We start from the raw sequence: 13,246 nt of genomic DNA on the forward strand, positions 1-13,246 counted from the left end.
CCCCCATTGTCCCCAGTGTCACCAGGCCAGGTAAAGGACACAGGTTTATTCCCAGTACCCCCCCCACGCTCCCAGTTCAGGGGGGTCACTGGGACCAGTGGGACACTGGCGCTGTCCCCAGGTGGTGGCACCAGCCCTGTCCCCCCCCAGAGCCCCCCGGGGACAGGGAGGGGACAGGGAGGGACAATGGGGGGGGACAACAAGAGGGAACGAGGGCAGGGGACAAAAAGGGGGACAAGGGGAGAATGGGGGGGACAATGGGGGACACAAAGAGGGGACACAAAGAGGGGGCACAGGGACCCCCCAAGTTCCAGAGGCAGCGGCGGCGAAGGCACCGGAGAGGCTTTAAAAAAACCGCGGCGAAAATCCCGCGGGAATTCCCAAAATCCTACAGGAATTCCCAAAAATCCTGCGGGAATTCTCTAAAAATCCTGCGGGAATTCTCTAAAAATTCCATGAGATTCCCAAAATTCCATGGAATTCATAAAATCTCACAGAACTCCCAAAAATCCCACGGGAAATTCCGAAAATCCTGCAGGAATTCCCAAAAACCCTACAGAAATTCCCAAATCCCACAGGAAATTCCCCAAATCCTGCAGAATTCCGAAAATCCCGCGGGAATTCCCAAAATCCCATGGATCTCCTAAAACCCCACAGAATTCTGAAAATCCTGCAGGAATTCCCAAAAATCCCGCGGGAATTCTCAAATCCCACAGGAAATTCCCAAAATCCCACAGGAAATTCCCCAAATCCCGTGGATCTCCTAAAATCTCGCGCAATTCTCCAAATCCCGCGGAATTCCGGGAATTGGGAAAAAGTGTCCGGGGGCGGCGGGGATGACGTCACACCAGGAACGAGGAGGTTTGCTTGAACTCGCTCTGTGGGGACAACATGGGGACATCAATGGGGACATGGGGACAGACATGGGGACATCAATGGGGACATCAATGGGGACATGGGGACACAGGGAGATCAATGGGGACAGGGATGGAGACATGGGGACATTGACAGGGACACAGGGACATCGATGGGGACATCGATGGGGACATGGATGGGAACATCAATGGGAACACGGGGACAGCCATGGGGACATGGATGGGGACATGGATGGGGACACGGGGACAGGGATGGGGACATGGATGGGGACACAGGGACAGCCATGGGGACAACAATGGAGACATCAATGGGGACATCAAGGGGACATCAATGGGGACATGGGACAGCCATGGGGACACGGGGAGATCAATGGGGACAGGGATGGAGACATGGGGACATTGACAGGGACATCAATGGGGACAACAATGGGGACATCGATGGGGACACAAGGACATTGATGGGGACATTGATGGGAACATGCAGACAGCCATGGAGACATCGATGGGGACAGTGATGGAACATTCACGGGGACAGTGACAAGGACATTAATAGGGACACAGTGACACCAATGGGGACATGGGGAGGTCAATGGGGACATTACCGGGGCCATGGTGACATGCATGGGGACATCACAGGTGACACCATCCCCCTCCCACCACCCCCCAGGACCCTCCTGCCAAAGGACCCTGGGGACACTCGGGTGTCCCCCTGCCACTGGGGTGTCCCCGCCAGGGCGGTGGCATGTCCTGGTGTCCCCACATTGTCCACACATTGTCCCCACATTGTCCTCACCTCGCTGCGCCGCGAGGGCTGGCTGTAAATCACCTTCTTCCCTCCGGCACTGCGGGAAAATCGGGAATTTGGGATGTGCCACCCCCCCCCGTGTCCCCTCTGTCCCCACAGGGACCGGGGGGACACCAGGGGGACACCGAGGTGGCACTGGGGTGGGGGTGGGGTCACCCAGGAGGAGGAGGTGGCTCCAGTGTCACTCACTCTGTTTTTTCTGGAAGAAAGGGAAAAAACGGGGGTCAGGGAGGGGAGGGGACACGGGGGGGACATTACTGGGACATGGGGACACGGGGACATCTCCAGGGACATTCCCAGTCCACCCCAGTCCCTCCCTGTCCCATCCCAGTCCATTCCCAGTCCCTCCCACTCTCTTCCAGTTCCTCCCAGTTCCATCTCAATCCATCCCAGTCCATCCCAGTCCCATCCCAGTCCATCCCAGTCCCTCCCAGCCCCATCCCAGTCCCTCCCAGTCCATTCCCAGTCCCTCCCAGTCCATCCCAGTCCCTCCCAGTCTCTCACTGCTGAAGTAGCCGCGCCTGTAGGCGAACCAGACGCCGAAGGCAGCGAGCCCCAGGAACAGGAGCAGCAGCACCACGGCGGCCACGATGCCGCCCACGTTCACCTCGCCTGCGGGACACACACAGGGGAGTGGGGGATCCCATGGGATTGGGGGGATCCCACGGGATTGGGGGGATTGGGGACACCCCATGGGATCACGGGGATTCAAGGGGATTGGGGAGATCCCACAGGACTGGGGAGAACAGGGGGATCCCATGGGATCACAGGGATCCAGTGGGATTGGGGGCATCAGGAGGGATTGGGGAGATCCCACAGAATTGGGGGGATCCAATGGGATCAGGGGGATCCCATGGGACTGGGGGATCCCACAGGGTTGGGGGGATCCAATGGGACTGGGGGGATCAGGGAGATCCCATGGGATTGGGGAGGATTCAATGGGATCAGGAGGGATCCAATGGCATCAGGGGCATCTAACAGGATTGGGGGGACCCCATGGGATCAGGGGGATCAGGGAGATCCAACAGGATCGGGGAGATCCTGTGGGACTGGGGGATCGAGGAGACTGGGGGGATCCCACAGGATTGGGGGATTGGAGGATCCCACAAGATCAGGGGGACTGGGGGAATCCAATGGGATCAGGGGGATCCAACAGGATCAGGGAGATCCCATGGGATCAGGAGGGATCCCACAGGACTGGGAAGACCCCACAGGATCAGGGGGATCCAATGGAACTGGGGGGATCCAACAGGATCAGGAGGGATTGGGGAGATCCCATAGGATTGGGAGGATCCAACAGGATTGGGGGGATCAGGAGAGATCGGAGGATCCCATGGGATCGGCAGGGATCCCACTGGACTGAGGAGATTGGGATCAGAATGGGGATTGGGGATCAGGAATAGGATTGGAATGGAGATCAGGATTGGGGTCAGGATCAGGATTGGGGTCAGGATCAGGATGGGGATAAGGGTTGGGATTGGGATCAGGATTGGGAATGGGATTAGATGGAGATCAGGATTGCGACTGGGGCTGGGATGGGGATTGGGATCAGGATTGGGATCAGGACTGGGATTGAGATTGGGATGGGATCAGGACCAGGACCAGGATCAGGATTGGGATAAGGACTGGGATGGGATCAGGATGGGGAATGGGATTGGGATTAGGATTGGGATGGGGACTGGGATTGGGATCAGGATTGGGATGGGGAATGGGATTGGGATCAGGATTGGCATTGGGATCGCGATAGGGATAAGGATTGGGATGGGCAATGGGATCAGGACTGGGGTGGGATCAGGATGGGGAATGGGATTGGGATCAGGATTGGGATGGGGACTGGGATTGGGATGGGGATCAGGATTGGCATTGGGATCACGATGGGGTTAAGGACTGGGATGGGGAATGGGATCAGGACTGGGATGGGATCAGGATGGGGAATGGGATTGGGATCAGGACTGGGATGAGGATTGGGATCGCTCCTTACTGGCCTCCATGCGGAAGACGTCGGATTTCTGGGGGCTGCCCACGTTGTTGGAGGCCTCACAGTGATAATCGCCCGTGTCCCAGCCCCCCACGGGCTCAAACACCTGCAAAGGGGCAGGGAAATGGGGGAAACAGGGAAAAATGGGGGGAAATGGGAAAAAAATGGGGAAAAAATGGAGAAAAATTGGGAAAAATCGGAGAAAAATTGGGGGAAAATGGGGGAGAAATGGGGAAAATAGAGGAGAAATGGGGGGAATGGGGAAAAGGGAAAAATGGGGGGGAACAGGGGACAAATGGGGAAAAAATAGAGGAGAAAATAAGGGGAAAATGAAGGGGGAATGGGGGGGAAAGCAGAGAAATGAGGGGCAGGAAAAGGGAGAAAATTAGAGGATAACGGGAAAAGAGAGAAAGAGGAAAATGGGGAAAAGGGACAGGAAAATGTGGAAGGAAGAGGGAAAGGGCAGAAGGAGAGGAAAACAGGGAAAAGGACAGGAAAGGGGGGGAAGAGAGGAAAAGGGAGAAAGGGAGAAAAAACAGGAAAAAGGTGAGGGGGAGAGGGAGAAAGGGCAGGAAAAGGAGAGGAAAAGAGGGAAAAGGGGGAAAACGAGAGGAAAAAGAGGGAAAAGGGCAGGAAAAGGGGAGGAAAAGAGGAAAAAGGTCAGGAAAAGGTGAGAGGGAGAGGAAAAAGGTCAGGAAAAGGGGCAGGAAATCAGGGAGGGAAAACAGGTAAAAGGACAGGAAAATGTGGAAGGGAAAAGGGCAGGAAAAGGTGAAAGAGGAGAACAAGGAAAAGGGGCAGGAAAAGGGGGAAAGAGAGGAACAGGGAAAAGGGAGAGGAAAATGGGGAAAGGGCGAGGAAAAGGGGAGGAAATCAGGGAAAAGGGCAGGAAAACAGGGAAAGGGAGAAGGAGAAGGGGAGGAAATCGGGGAAAAGGAGAAGGAAAAGCAGGAAAAAGGCAGGAAGAAGGTGAGAGGGCTGGGGCAGAAGGCGGGCACTGACCAGCTCCCCCGTGCGCGGGTCCAGGCTGTAGGAGGAGTTGCGGAAGGCGGGGCTGGATTTGGGGTCCTGGGGCAGCTCGGTGCCGTCCTTGTACCAGCGGAAGGTGGGAGGGGGCGAGCCCTGAGCCTCGGAGCAGCGCAGGACAGCGCGGGCACCCACCGTGGCAGAGCTGGGCACGTGTGCCAGCGGCTTCCCCGGGGGCACTGCGGGCACAGGGACAGGGACACAGGGACAGGGACAGTGACACAGGGACAGTGATGGCACTGCCCAGAGTGACACAGGGACAGCACAGCCCGGGCACCCACCGTGGCAGAGCTGAGCACGTGTGCCACCGGCTTCCCCGGGGGCACTGTGGGCACAGGGCCAGGGACAGTGACACAGGGACAGGGACAGTGACACAGGGACAGTGACACAGGGCCAGGGACAGTGACACAGGGACAGTGATGGCACTGCCCAGAGTGACCACAGGGACACACGGCCCAGGCACCCACCGTGGCAGAGCTGGGCACGTGTGCCAGCGGCTTCCCCGGGGGCACTGCGGGCACAGGGACAGTGACACAGGGACAGTGACACAGGGACAGTGACAGTGACACATGGCCCGGGCACCCACCGTGGCAGAGCTGGGCACGTGTGCCAGCGGCTTCCCTGGGGGTACTGCGTGAACAAGGGGACAGTGACACAGGGACACAGGGACAGGACAGTGACAGCACTGCCCAGAGTGACCATGGGGACAGGGACAGGGACAGCACTGCCCAGAGTCACTGTGACACAGGACAGGGACAGTGATGGGGACAAGGCCAGGGACCAGGGATGGGTGACAATGACATGGCCAGGGACAAGGTCAAGGACAGGGCAAGGGCCAATGCCAGGGATGGGGCCAAGGACAAGGGACAACACCAGGAATGGGGACACGGCCAGGGCTGGGGACAGGGGACAAGGCCGGGGTTGGGGACAGGGTGGCCTCACCCTGCACGATGAGGTTGACCTCGGACTTGGCGATGTGGCTGCCATCCCCCACCACCTCGCAGATGTACTTGCCGCTGTCCTCCCGTGTCACCGAGCCGAAGCGGATGGACGTGGGCGAGAACTGGACACGGTCCCGGTACGACTCTGGGGACACCAGGGGACATGGTGGGACATGGCAGGGACACCAGGGGACACCCCAGGGACACCGAGCTGGGACACCCTGGGGACACCCTGATGGCCCCACAGGCTTGAGGGCTCCCCAGTATCTCTGCAGAGACCCCCTCAATGTCCCCCATGGGCTTTGGGACCTCACAGATGTCCCCACAGGGCTCCTCCAATTGTCCCCGGTGTCCCTGATAATCCCAATGTCCCCCAATGTTCCCACTGTCCCCGCTGTCCCCAATATCCCCAGTGTACCCAAGGTCCCTGTGTCCCCCAATGTCCCCCACTGTCCCCAATATCCCTGCTGTCCCCAATGTCCCCAGTGCTCCCACCGTCCCCAATGTCACTCACTGTCCCCTCTGTCCCCCATGTCCCTGCTGTCTCCAGTGTCTCCCTTATCCCCAGGATCCCCACTGTACCCAAGGTCTCTGGGTCCCCCAATGTCCCCCACTGTCCCCAATGTCCCCCAGTGTCCCCAATATCCCTGCTGTCCCCAATGTCACCAATGTCACCCACTGTCCCCTCTGTCCCCCATGCCCCTGCTGTCTCCAGTGTCTCCCATATCCCCAGTGTTCCAGTGCCCCACAGTGTCCCCAGTGTCCCCAACACCCCCGATGTGCCCAATGTCCCCCATGTCCCCAATCTCCCCTGCTGTCCCCAAATGTCCCCAATGTCCCCAGTGTCCCCTGGTACCTGTGAGCTCCCCCCCATAGTAGATCAGTGTCAGGGATGAGCCCTTCTGGAATTTCCACTCGATGCGGGAGCTGCCCGAGCTGGAGCGGAACGCGGCGCAGCGCAGCTCCACGGCTGGGAACGGGTCAGAACCGGGCCAGAACCGGGTCAGAACCGGGCCAGAACCAGGCCAGAACCAGACAGAACAGGGAACGGGAGCAGAACCGGGAATGGGAACAGGGGCAGAACCGGGACCAGAACCAGGCAGAACATGGACTGGGATCAGAACCAGGAACGGGACCGGGAAAGGAGGCAGAACAGAACTGGGACAAGGAACAGGGTCAGAACCAGGACCAGAACTGGGGTCAGACAGAACCAGGATCAGGATCAGAACCAGGACCAGAACTGGGACCGGGACCGGGGTCAGAACTGCGACCAGAACCAGGAGTGGGGGCAGAACCGGGACCAGAAGCAGGAACGGGGTCAGAACAGGGACTGGGACTGGGGTCAGAACAGAACCAGGACCAGAACCAGGCAGAACCAGGGTCAGAACAGAACCAGGACCAGACAGAATCAGGGTCAGAACCGGGACCACAACCAGGGTCAGAACAGAATCTGGGTCAGAACAGAACCGGGATCAGAACCAGGACTGGGGTCACAACTAGGACCAGGACCGGGGTCAGAACCGGGCAGAACTGGGACTGGGGTCAGAACAGAACCAGGACCAGGGTCAGAACAGGGACTAGGACTAGAACCGGGGTCAGACAGAACCGGGACCAGAGAGAACCAGGGTCAGACAGAACTGGGACCAGGACCGGGGTCAGAACAGAACCAGGGTCAGACAGAATTGGAACAGGCACCGGGGTCAGAACCAGGATCAAAACTGGGGTCAGACAGAACCAGTCAGACAGAATTGGAACCAGGCACAACCGGGATCACACAGAACGAGGGCCAGAACAGGACTGGGTCTGGGACAAGGCAGAACCGGGGTTAGACAGAACTGGGCTCAGCCAGAACCAGGATCGCCTCTGGGACCACCCAAACCAGGACCACCCAAACCAACCCCTCCAAACCTCCCCGGGTGCAGCCCCGGGTGCATCTCCAGGCTGGTGACACCGCAGGGACACCGGTGACACCATGGGGACACTCACGTTTGTGCTCCGGCACTTCCTGGTCCTCCGAGGTCACCTGGGCTGCGGCCAGCGCGGCTGTGGGGACACCGGAGGGGAGGGGACGTCACCGGGAGCCCCAACAGGGCCACCGGGAGGTCACCGGGAGCCAGGGCGGGGCCACCGGGGCCGGGAGGTCACCGGGAGCCCCGGGCATGGCCACCAGGAGGTCACTGGGCACGGCCACCACCGGCAGCTGGAAAATCCCGTCCGGCCACTCCTGCCCTGCCCAGCTCCTGCTCTGCTCTGTCCCAGTTTCTGTTCCATTTCTGCCCAGTTTCTCCTCAGCTCTTTCCCAGTTTCTGCTCAGCATTTTCCCAGTTTCTCCCCAGTTTCTGCTCAGTTCTTTCCCATTTTCTGCTCAGTTCTTTCCCAGTTTCTGCTCAGCATTTTCCCAGTTTCTCCTCAGTTCTTTCCCAGTTTCTGCTCAGCTCTTTCCCAGTTTCTCCCCAGTTTCTCCTCAGTTCTTCCCCATTTTCTCCTCAGTTCTTCCCCAGTTTCTGCTCAGCTCTTTCCCACTTTCTCCCCAGTTTCTACTCCATTTCTGCCCAGTTTCCACCCAATTTCTACCAAGTCCTTTCCCACTTTCCCCCCAGTTTCTGCCCAGTCCCTTCCCAGCTCCTGCCCAATTCTTACCCAGTTTCTACTCAATTTTTGCCCAGTTCCTGCCCGTTTTCTACCCAGTTTCTATTCAGTTTCTGCCCAGGTCTTTCCCTGTTCCTGCCCAGTTTCTTCCCATTTCCTGCCCAGTTATTTCCCAGTTTCTCTCCAGTTCTTCCTCAGTTTTTGCCCGTTTCTTGCCCATTTCTGCCCAGTTTTTGCTATTTCTGCCCAGTTTCTGCCCAGTTCTTATCCAGTTTCTGCCCATTTCCTACCCAGTTCCTGCTCAGTATCTGCTCAGTTCTTTCCCAGTTTCTCCCCCGTTCTTTCCCAATTTCTGCCCATTTCTTGCCATTTCTGCCCAGTTTCCAGCTCTGCCCAGTTTTTACCCAGTTTCTGCTCAGTTCTTTCCCAGTTTCTCCCCAGTTCTTTCCCAGTTTCTGCCCAATTTCTTCCCAGTTTTTACCCAGTTTCTGCTCAGTTCTTTCCCAGTTTCTGCCCAGATCCTGCCCGGTTTTTACCCAGTTTCTACCCAATTTCTGCCCAGTCCCTGCCCATTTCCTGCCCACTTTCGCAGGAAACCGGCCGGGAATGTCGCAATCCCGAGCTCGGCAGGGACACGCCCGTCCTGTGTCCCCCTCCCGTCCGTGTCCCCTTTGTGTCCCCTCCGAGCTGGGACATTCCCGGAGCCGGGTTTGGCTCGGGTGACTCATTCCAGGCGGGATCGGCACCGGGATTGTCCCGGGATTGTCCCGGGATTGGCACCGGGATTGGCACCGGGATTGTCCCGGGATTGGCACCGCCCGCGCCACCTTTGCACCCCCGGGGCCGCTGCCAAGCGAAACCCGGGCGGGAAAATCGGGATCGGGGGGGGAAAATCGGGATTTTTTTGGGAAAAATGGGGATTTAGGAGGGAAAAATCGGGATTTGGGGGGAAGAAAATTGGGATTTAGGAGGGAAAATCGGGATTTAGGGGGGAAGAAAATCAGGATTTAGGGGGGAAGAAAATTGGGATTTGGGGGGAAAAAATGGGATTTTTTTTGGGAAAAAAAATGGGATTTTTTGGGGGGGAAATCGGGACTTTGGGGGGGGGGAAATTCAGATTTGGGAGGGGAATCAGGACGGGGGGGGAAAATTGGAATTTGGAGGGGGGGAATGGGGATTCAGAGGGGAAAATAAGGACCTTTAGGGAGGGGAAAATCAGGACTTGTAGAGGAAAAATTGCGATTTGGGGGAAAAATTGGGATTTAGGGGGGGAAAAATCGGGATTGGGGGGGAGGAAATCGGGTTTTGGGGGGAACAAACTGGAATCAGGGTGGGATTTTGGGGCTGTTTGTGTGGATTTGGGGAATAAACAAAGGATGGGAACATCCCATGGGAGTCTGGGATCAACCCGGGCCTGTCAGGACTGGGTTTAAATCTGCCAGAATTGGGAAAATTCTGACCTGGTTTGGGTCCAGATCAGCTGGAATCGGGTTCATCCTGCCCTAATTTGGGTCTAAACCAGGCGGGATCAGGAAAATCCCAACCTGAGCCGGGACCACATTTGGGATTGGGTTAAATAAACCAGAATTGGGTTAATCCCGACCTGGTTTGGGTCTAAATAAACTGGGATCGGGTTAATTCTGACTCATTTTGGGTCTAAATAAACCAGGATCGGGTTAATTCCGACTCATTTTGGGTCTAAATAAACCGGGATTTGGTTTGGCCCGAATCGTTTTGGGTCCAAATAAACCGGGACTGGGTTAACCCCGACCTGTTTTAGTTCAAATAATTTGGGATCGGGTTAATCCCGACTCATTTTGGGTCCAAATAAACCGGAATTGGGTTAGTCCTGACCCATTTTAGGTCTCAATAAACCGGGATCAGGTTAATCCCGACCCGGTTTGGGTCCAAATAAACCAGGATCGGGTTAATCCCGACTCATTTTGGGTCCAAATAAACCGGAATTGGGTTAGTTCTGACCCATTTTAGGTCTCAATAAACCGGGAAAAAGTTAATCCCGACTCGTTTTGGGTCCAAATAAACAGGAATTGGGTCAGTCCCGACTCGTTTTGGGTCCAAATAAACCGGAATTGGGTTAATCCCGACTAATTTTGGGTCTAAATAAACCAGGATCGGGTTAATCCCGACTCATTTTGGGTCCAAATAAACCGGAATCGGGTCAGTCCCGCCTCAGGCCGGGTGCAGCCCAGGCGGGATCGGGTTAATCCCGGGATTGTCGCACACAATGGAGGGGACAGGAAGGGACAGGAAGGGCCCCCCCCCGCCCCAGCCCCGCTCCGGACGCGCCGCCGGGACCCCCCCCGAACCCCCGGGGCCTCTCCGGTACCGGGAGCGGCTCCGGTGCCCCCCAACCCTCACCGGGACCGTGACCCCTGCGGTGACCCCGGCCCGGTCCTGACCCCCCCACCCGGGGTGACCCCAGACCCCTCCCCCGGTACCGGCCTTGCCCCGCCCGCCCCCCACGTGCTCCCGTTAACGACCCCCGCCCCCTTTCCCGAGCCTTCTCCGGTACCCACCGACCCCCCTTTGTACCGGAGCCCCCCGGTTCTCCTCCCCCGTTAACGACCCCGCGTTTCCTGAGCCCCCTCCCCAATTCCCGTTCCCCTCCCCGGTTCCCGAACCCCCTCCTCAATTTTACCCCCTCTCCGGTCTCCCCTCCCCCCTTTCCCAATTCCCGCCCCCCTGCCGCTTCTCCAAACCCCCTCCCCCACCATTCCCCGAGCCCCCTCCCCAATTCCCGCCCCTCCCCCGTTTTCCCCTCCCCCCTCCTCAATTCCCGCCCCTCCTCCCAGTTTCCCGGAGCCCCCTCCCCAGCTTGAACCCCCTCCTCAATTCCCGCCCCTCGCCCCAGTCGAGCCCCCCTCCCCAATTTTACCCCCCTTCCCCGGTTCCCCTTCCCCCTTCCCCAAATCCCGCCCTTCCCCCGGTTCCCGGAGCCCCCTCCCCAATTCTCGCCCCCCCCCCCCGGTACCCCCCGGTTCCCGGAGCCCCCCCCCCGCACTTACCGAGCCCCCCGAGCAGCAGCAGCAGCCGCAGCCCCGCCCCGGGCTGTCCCCAATGGTGTTCCCGGTGCCCCCGGGGCCGCTCCCGGTGCCGTCCCCGCTCCGCTCCCGCCATGGCGCCGCCGCCGCCCCGCTCCAGGTGCGCCCGCCCCGCCAAGCCCCGCCCCTGACACACCCAGGCCACGCCCATACCGCCAGGTGCCGCGTTGACCACGCCCTCTTCACGCTCTTATTGGCTGTACCGCGTGTCGGGTCAAAGCGGCGCGCGCTGATTGGTCCGTCAGGTGCCGCCCACGTGGGTTGATTGGTTTAAGGGGAGGGCGGGGAGCGGCGGCCAATGGGAGAGCGCGCTGGAACTTCTGGCCAATGAGAGAGGGCGGTGGGCGGGGCTTGATGTTGTCATGGCGACCGGGCGGCTTCGGCCGCTGGGGGGCGCTGAGGGGCCGGGAGGGGCTCCCAGTCCGGACCAGTTTGGACCAGTTGGGACCAGTGACACCCCAATGGCCCTGCCCAGTGACCTGCAGTGAGCCCCCCAAAGCTCCCAGTTTGGACCAGTTTGAGCAGTGACCTCCAGTGACCACCCAGGGCCCCCAGTCCGGACCAGTTGGGACCAGTGACCCACCCCAGTGACCCTCCAGAAACCACCCAGGGCTCCCAGTTTGGACCAGTTTGAGCAGTGACTTCCAGTGACCTTCCAGTGACCACCCAGGGCTCCCAGTTTGGACCAGTTGGGACCAGTGCCCTCCCCCCCCAAATGACCAGTGACCACCAGTGACCTCCAGTTACTGCCCAGAACACCCAGTTTGGACCAGTGACCTCCCCCAGTACAAACCAGTGACTACCAGTGACTTCCCAATGACCATTGACCACCCAGGGCTCCCAGTTTGGACCAGTGATCCCCCAGTGTAAACCAGTGACCCCCCAGTTTGGACCAGTGACTTCCCAGTGACCCCCCCAGTGACCACCCAGGGCTCCCAGTTTGGACCAGTGACCCTGCCCAGTACAAATCAGTGACCCCCCCAGTGACCACCCAGAGCTCCCAGTTTGGACCAATGGCCCCCAGTGACCTCACCAGTACAAATCAGTGACCATCAATGACCGTCAGTGACCCCCTCCAGTAACCACTCAGTGCTCCCAGTTTGGACCAGTTTGGACCATTCCCAGTTTAGACCAGTGGTCCCCAGTGACCTCCCCCCAGTACAAACCAGTGACCACCGGTGACCTCCAATAACCACCCAGTGCTCCCAGTCTGGACCACCCAGTTTGGACCAGTGACCCCCAGTAACCTCTCAGTGACCCCCTCCCAGTACAAACCAGTGACGCCCCAGGGCTCCCAGTTTGGACCAGTTTGGAGCAGCGACCTCCAATGACCCCCAGTGACCCCTCCAGTACAAACCAGTGCCCCCCAGGGCACCATAATGGGGGGGGTCAGGAATTTTGGGGTCCCTTTGATGATTTTAGGGTCTCTTTGGGGGTTTTAGGGTCCCTTTGGGAGAATTCCCAGCAATTTTGGGGTCCCTTCGGGGTTTTCAGGGGAATTTTGGGGTCCCATAGGGGGTTTTAGGGTCCCTTTGAGAGTATTAGGGGATTTTGGGATCCCTTTGAGATTTTGGGGGATTTAGGGGATTTTTGGGAAATCCTTTTGGGGTTTTCAGGGGGATTTTGGGGGTCCCTGAGGGAATTAAGGAGGAATTTTGGGTCCCTTTGGGAGCTTAAGGGAATTTTGGGGTCCCTTTAGGAATTTCAGGGCAGTGTTAGGATCCCTTTGGGGATTTTGGGGTCTATTTGAGGGTTTCAAGGAATTCTGGCGTCCCTTTGGGGATTTTCAGGGAATTTTGGGATCCCTGTGGGGGTTTTAGGGGATTTTGGGGGTTTTAGGTGATTTTGGGGTCCCTTTGGGCTCTGGGAAGAACCTTAAAGGACCCTACCAAAAAACAAATCCCGTTTTTATTTCTTTTTTTTTTTCTTTGTTTTTTTTTTTTTTTTAGCCTGGAATTTTTTTTTTCCTT

General features: G+C 58.2%; 1 protein-coding gene across 1 annotated transcript; it reads right to left on the reverse strand.

Moving 5' to 3' along the window:
• Positions 1 to 31: 31 nt before the first annotated feature.
• On the reverse strand, positions 32 to 11,442 carry F11R (F11 receptor). Its single transcript, XM_074529722.1, has 9 exons — positions 11,241 to 11,442; positions 7,612 to 7,668; positions 6,482 to 6,595; positions 5,627 to 5,770; positions 4,661 to 4,863; positions 3,662 to 3,764; positions 2,185 to 2,292; positions 1,669 to 1,709; positions 32 to 878 (listed from the first exon to the last, which is right to left on the reverse strand). The coding sequence occupies exons 1-9, from the start codon at positions 11,425 to 11,427 to the stop codon at positions 843 to 845; spliced, it is 993 nt and encodes a 330-aa protein (XP_074385823.1). The 5' UTR covers positions 11,428 to 11,442; the 3' UTR covers positions 32 to 842.
• Positions 11,443 to 13,246: the final 1,804 nt, after the last annotated feature.

The sequence above is a fragment of the Zonotrichia albicollis genome, chromosome 30 (genome assembly GCF_047830755.1).
Source record: "Zonotrichia albicollis isolate bZonAlb1 chromosome 30, bZonAlb1.hap1, whole genome shotgun sequence".
NCBI lineage: Eukaryota > Metazoa > Chordata > Aves > Passeriformes > Passerellidae > Zonotrichia > Zonotrichia albicollis.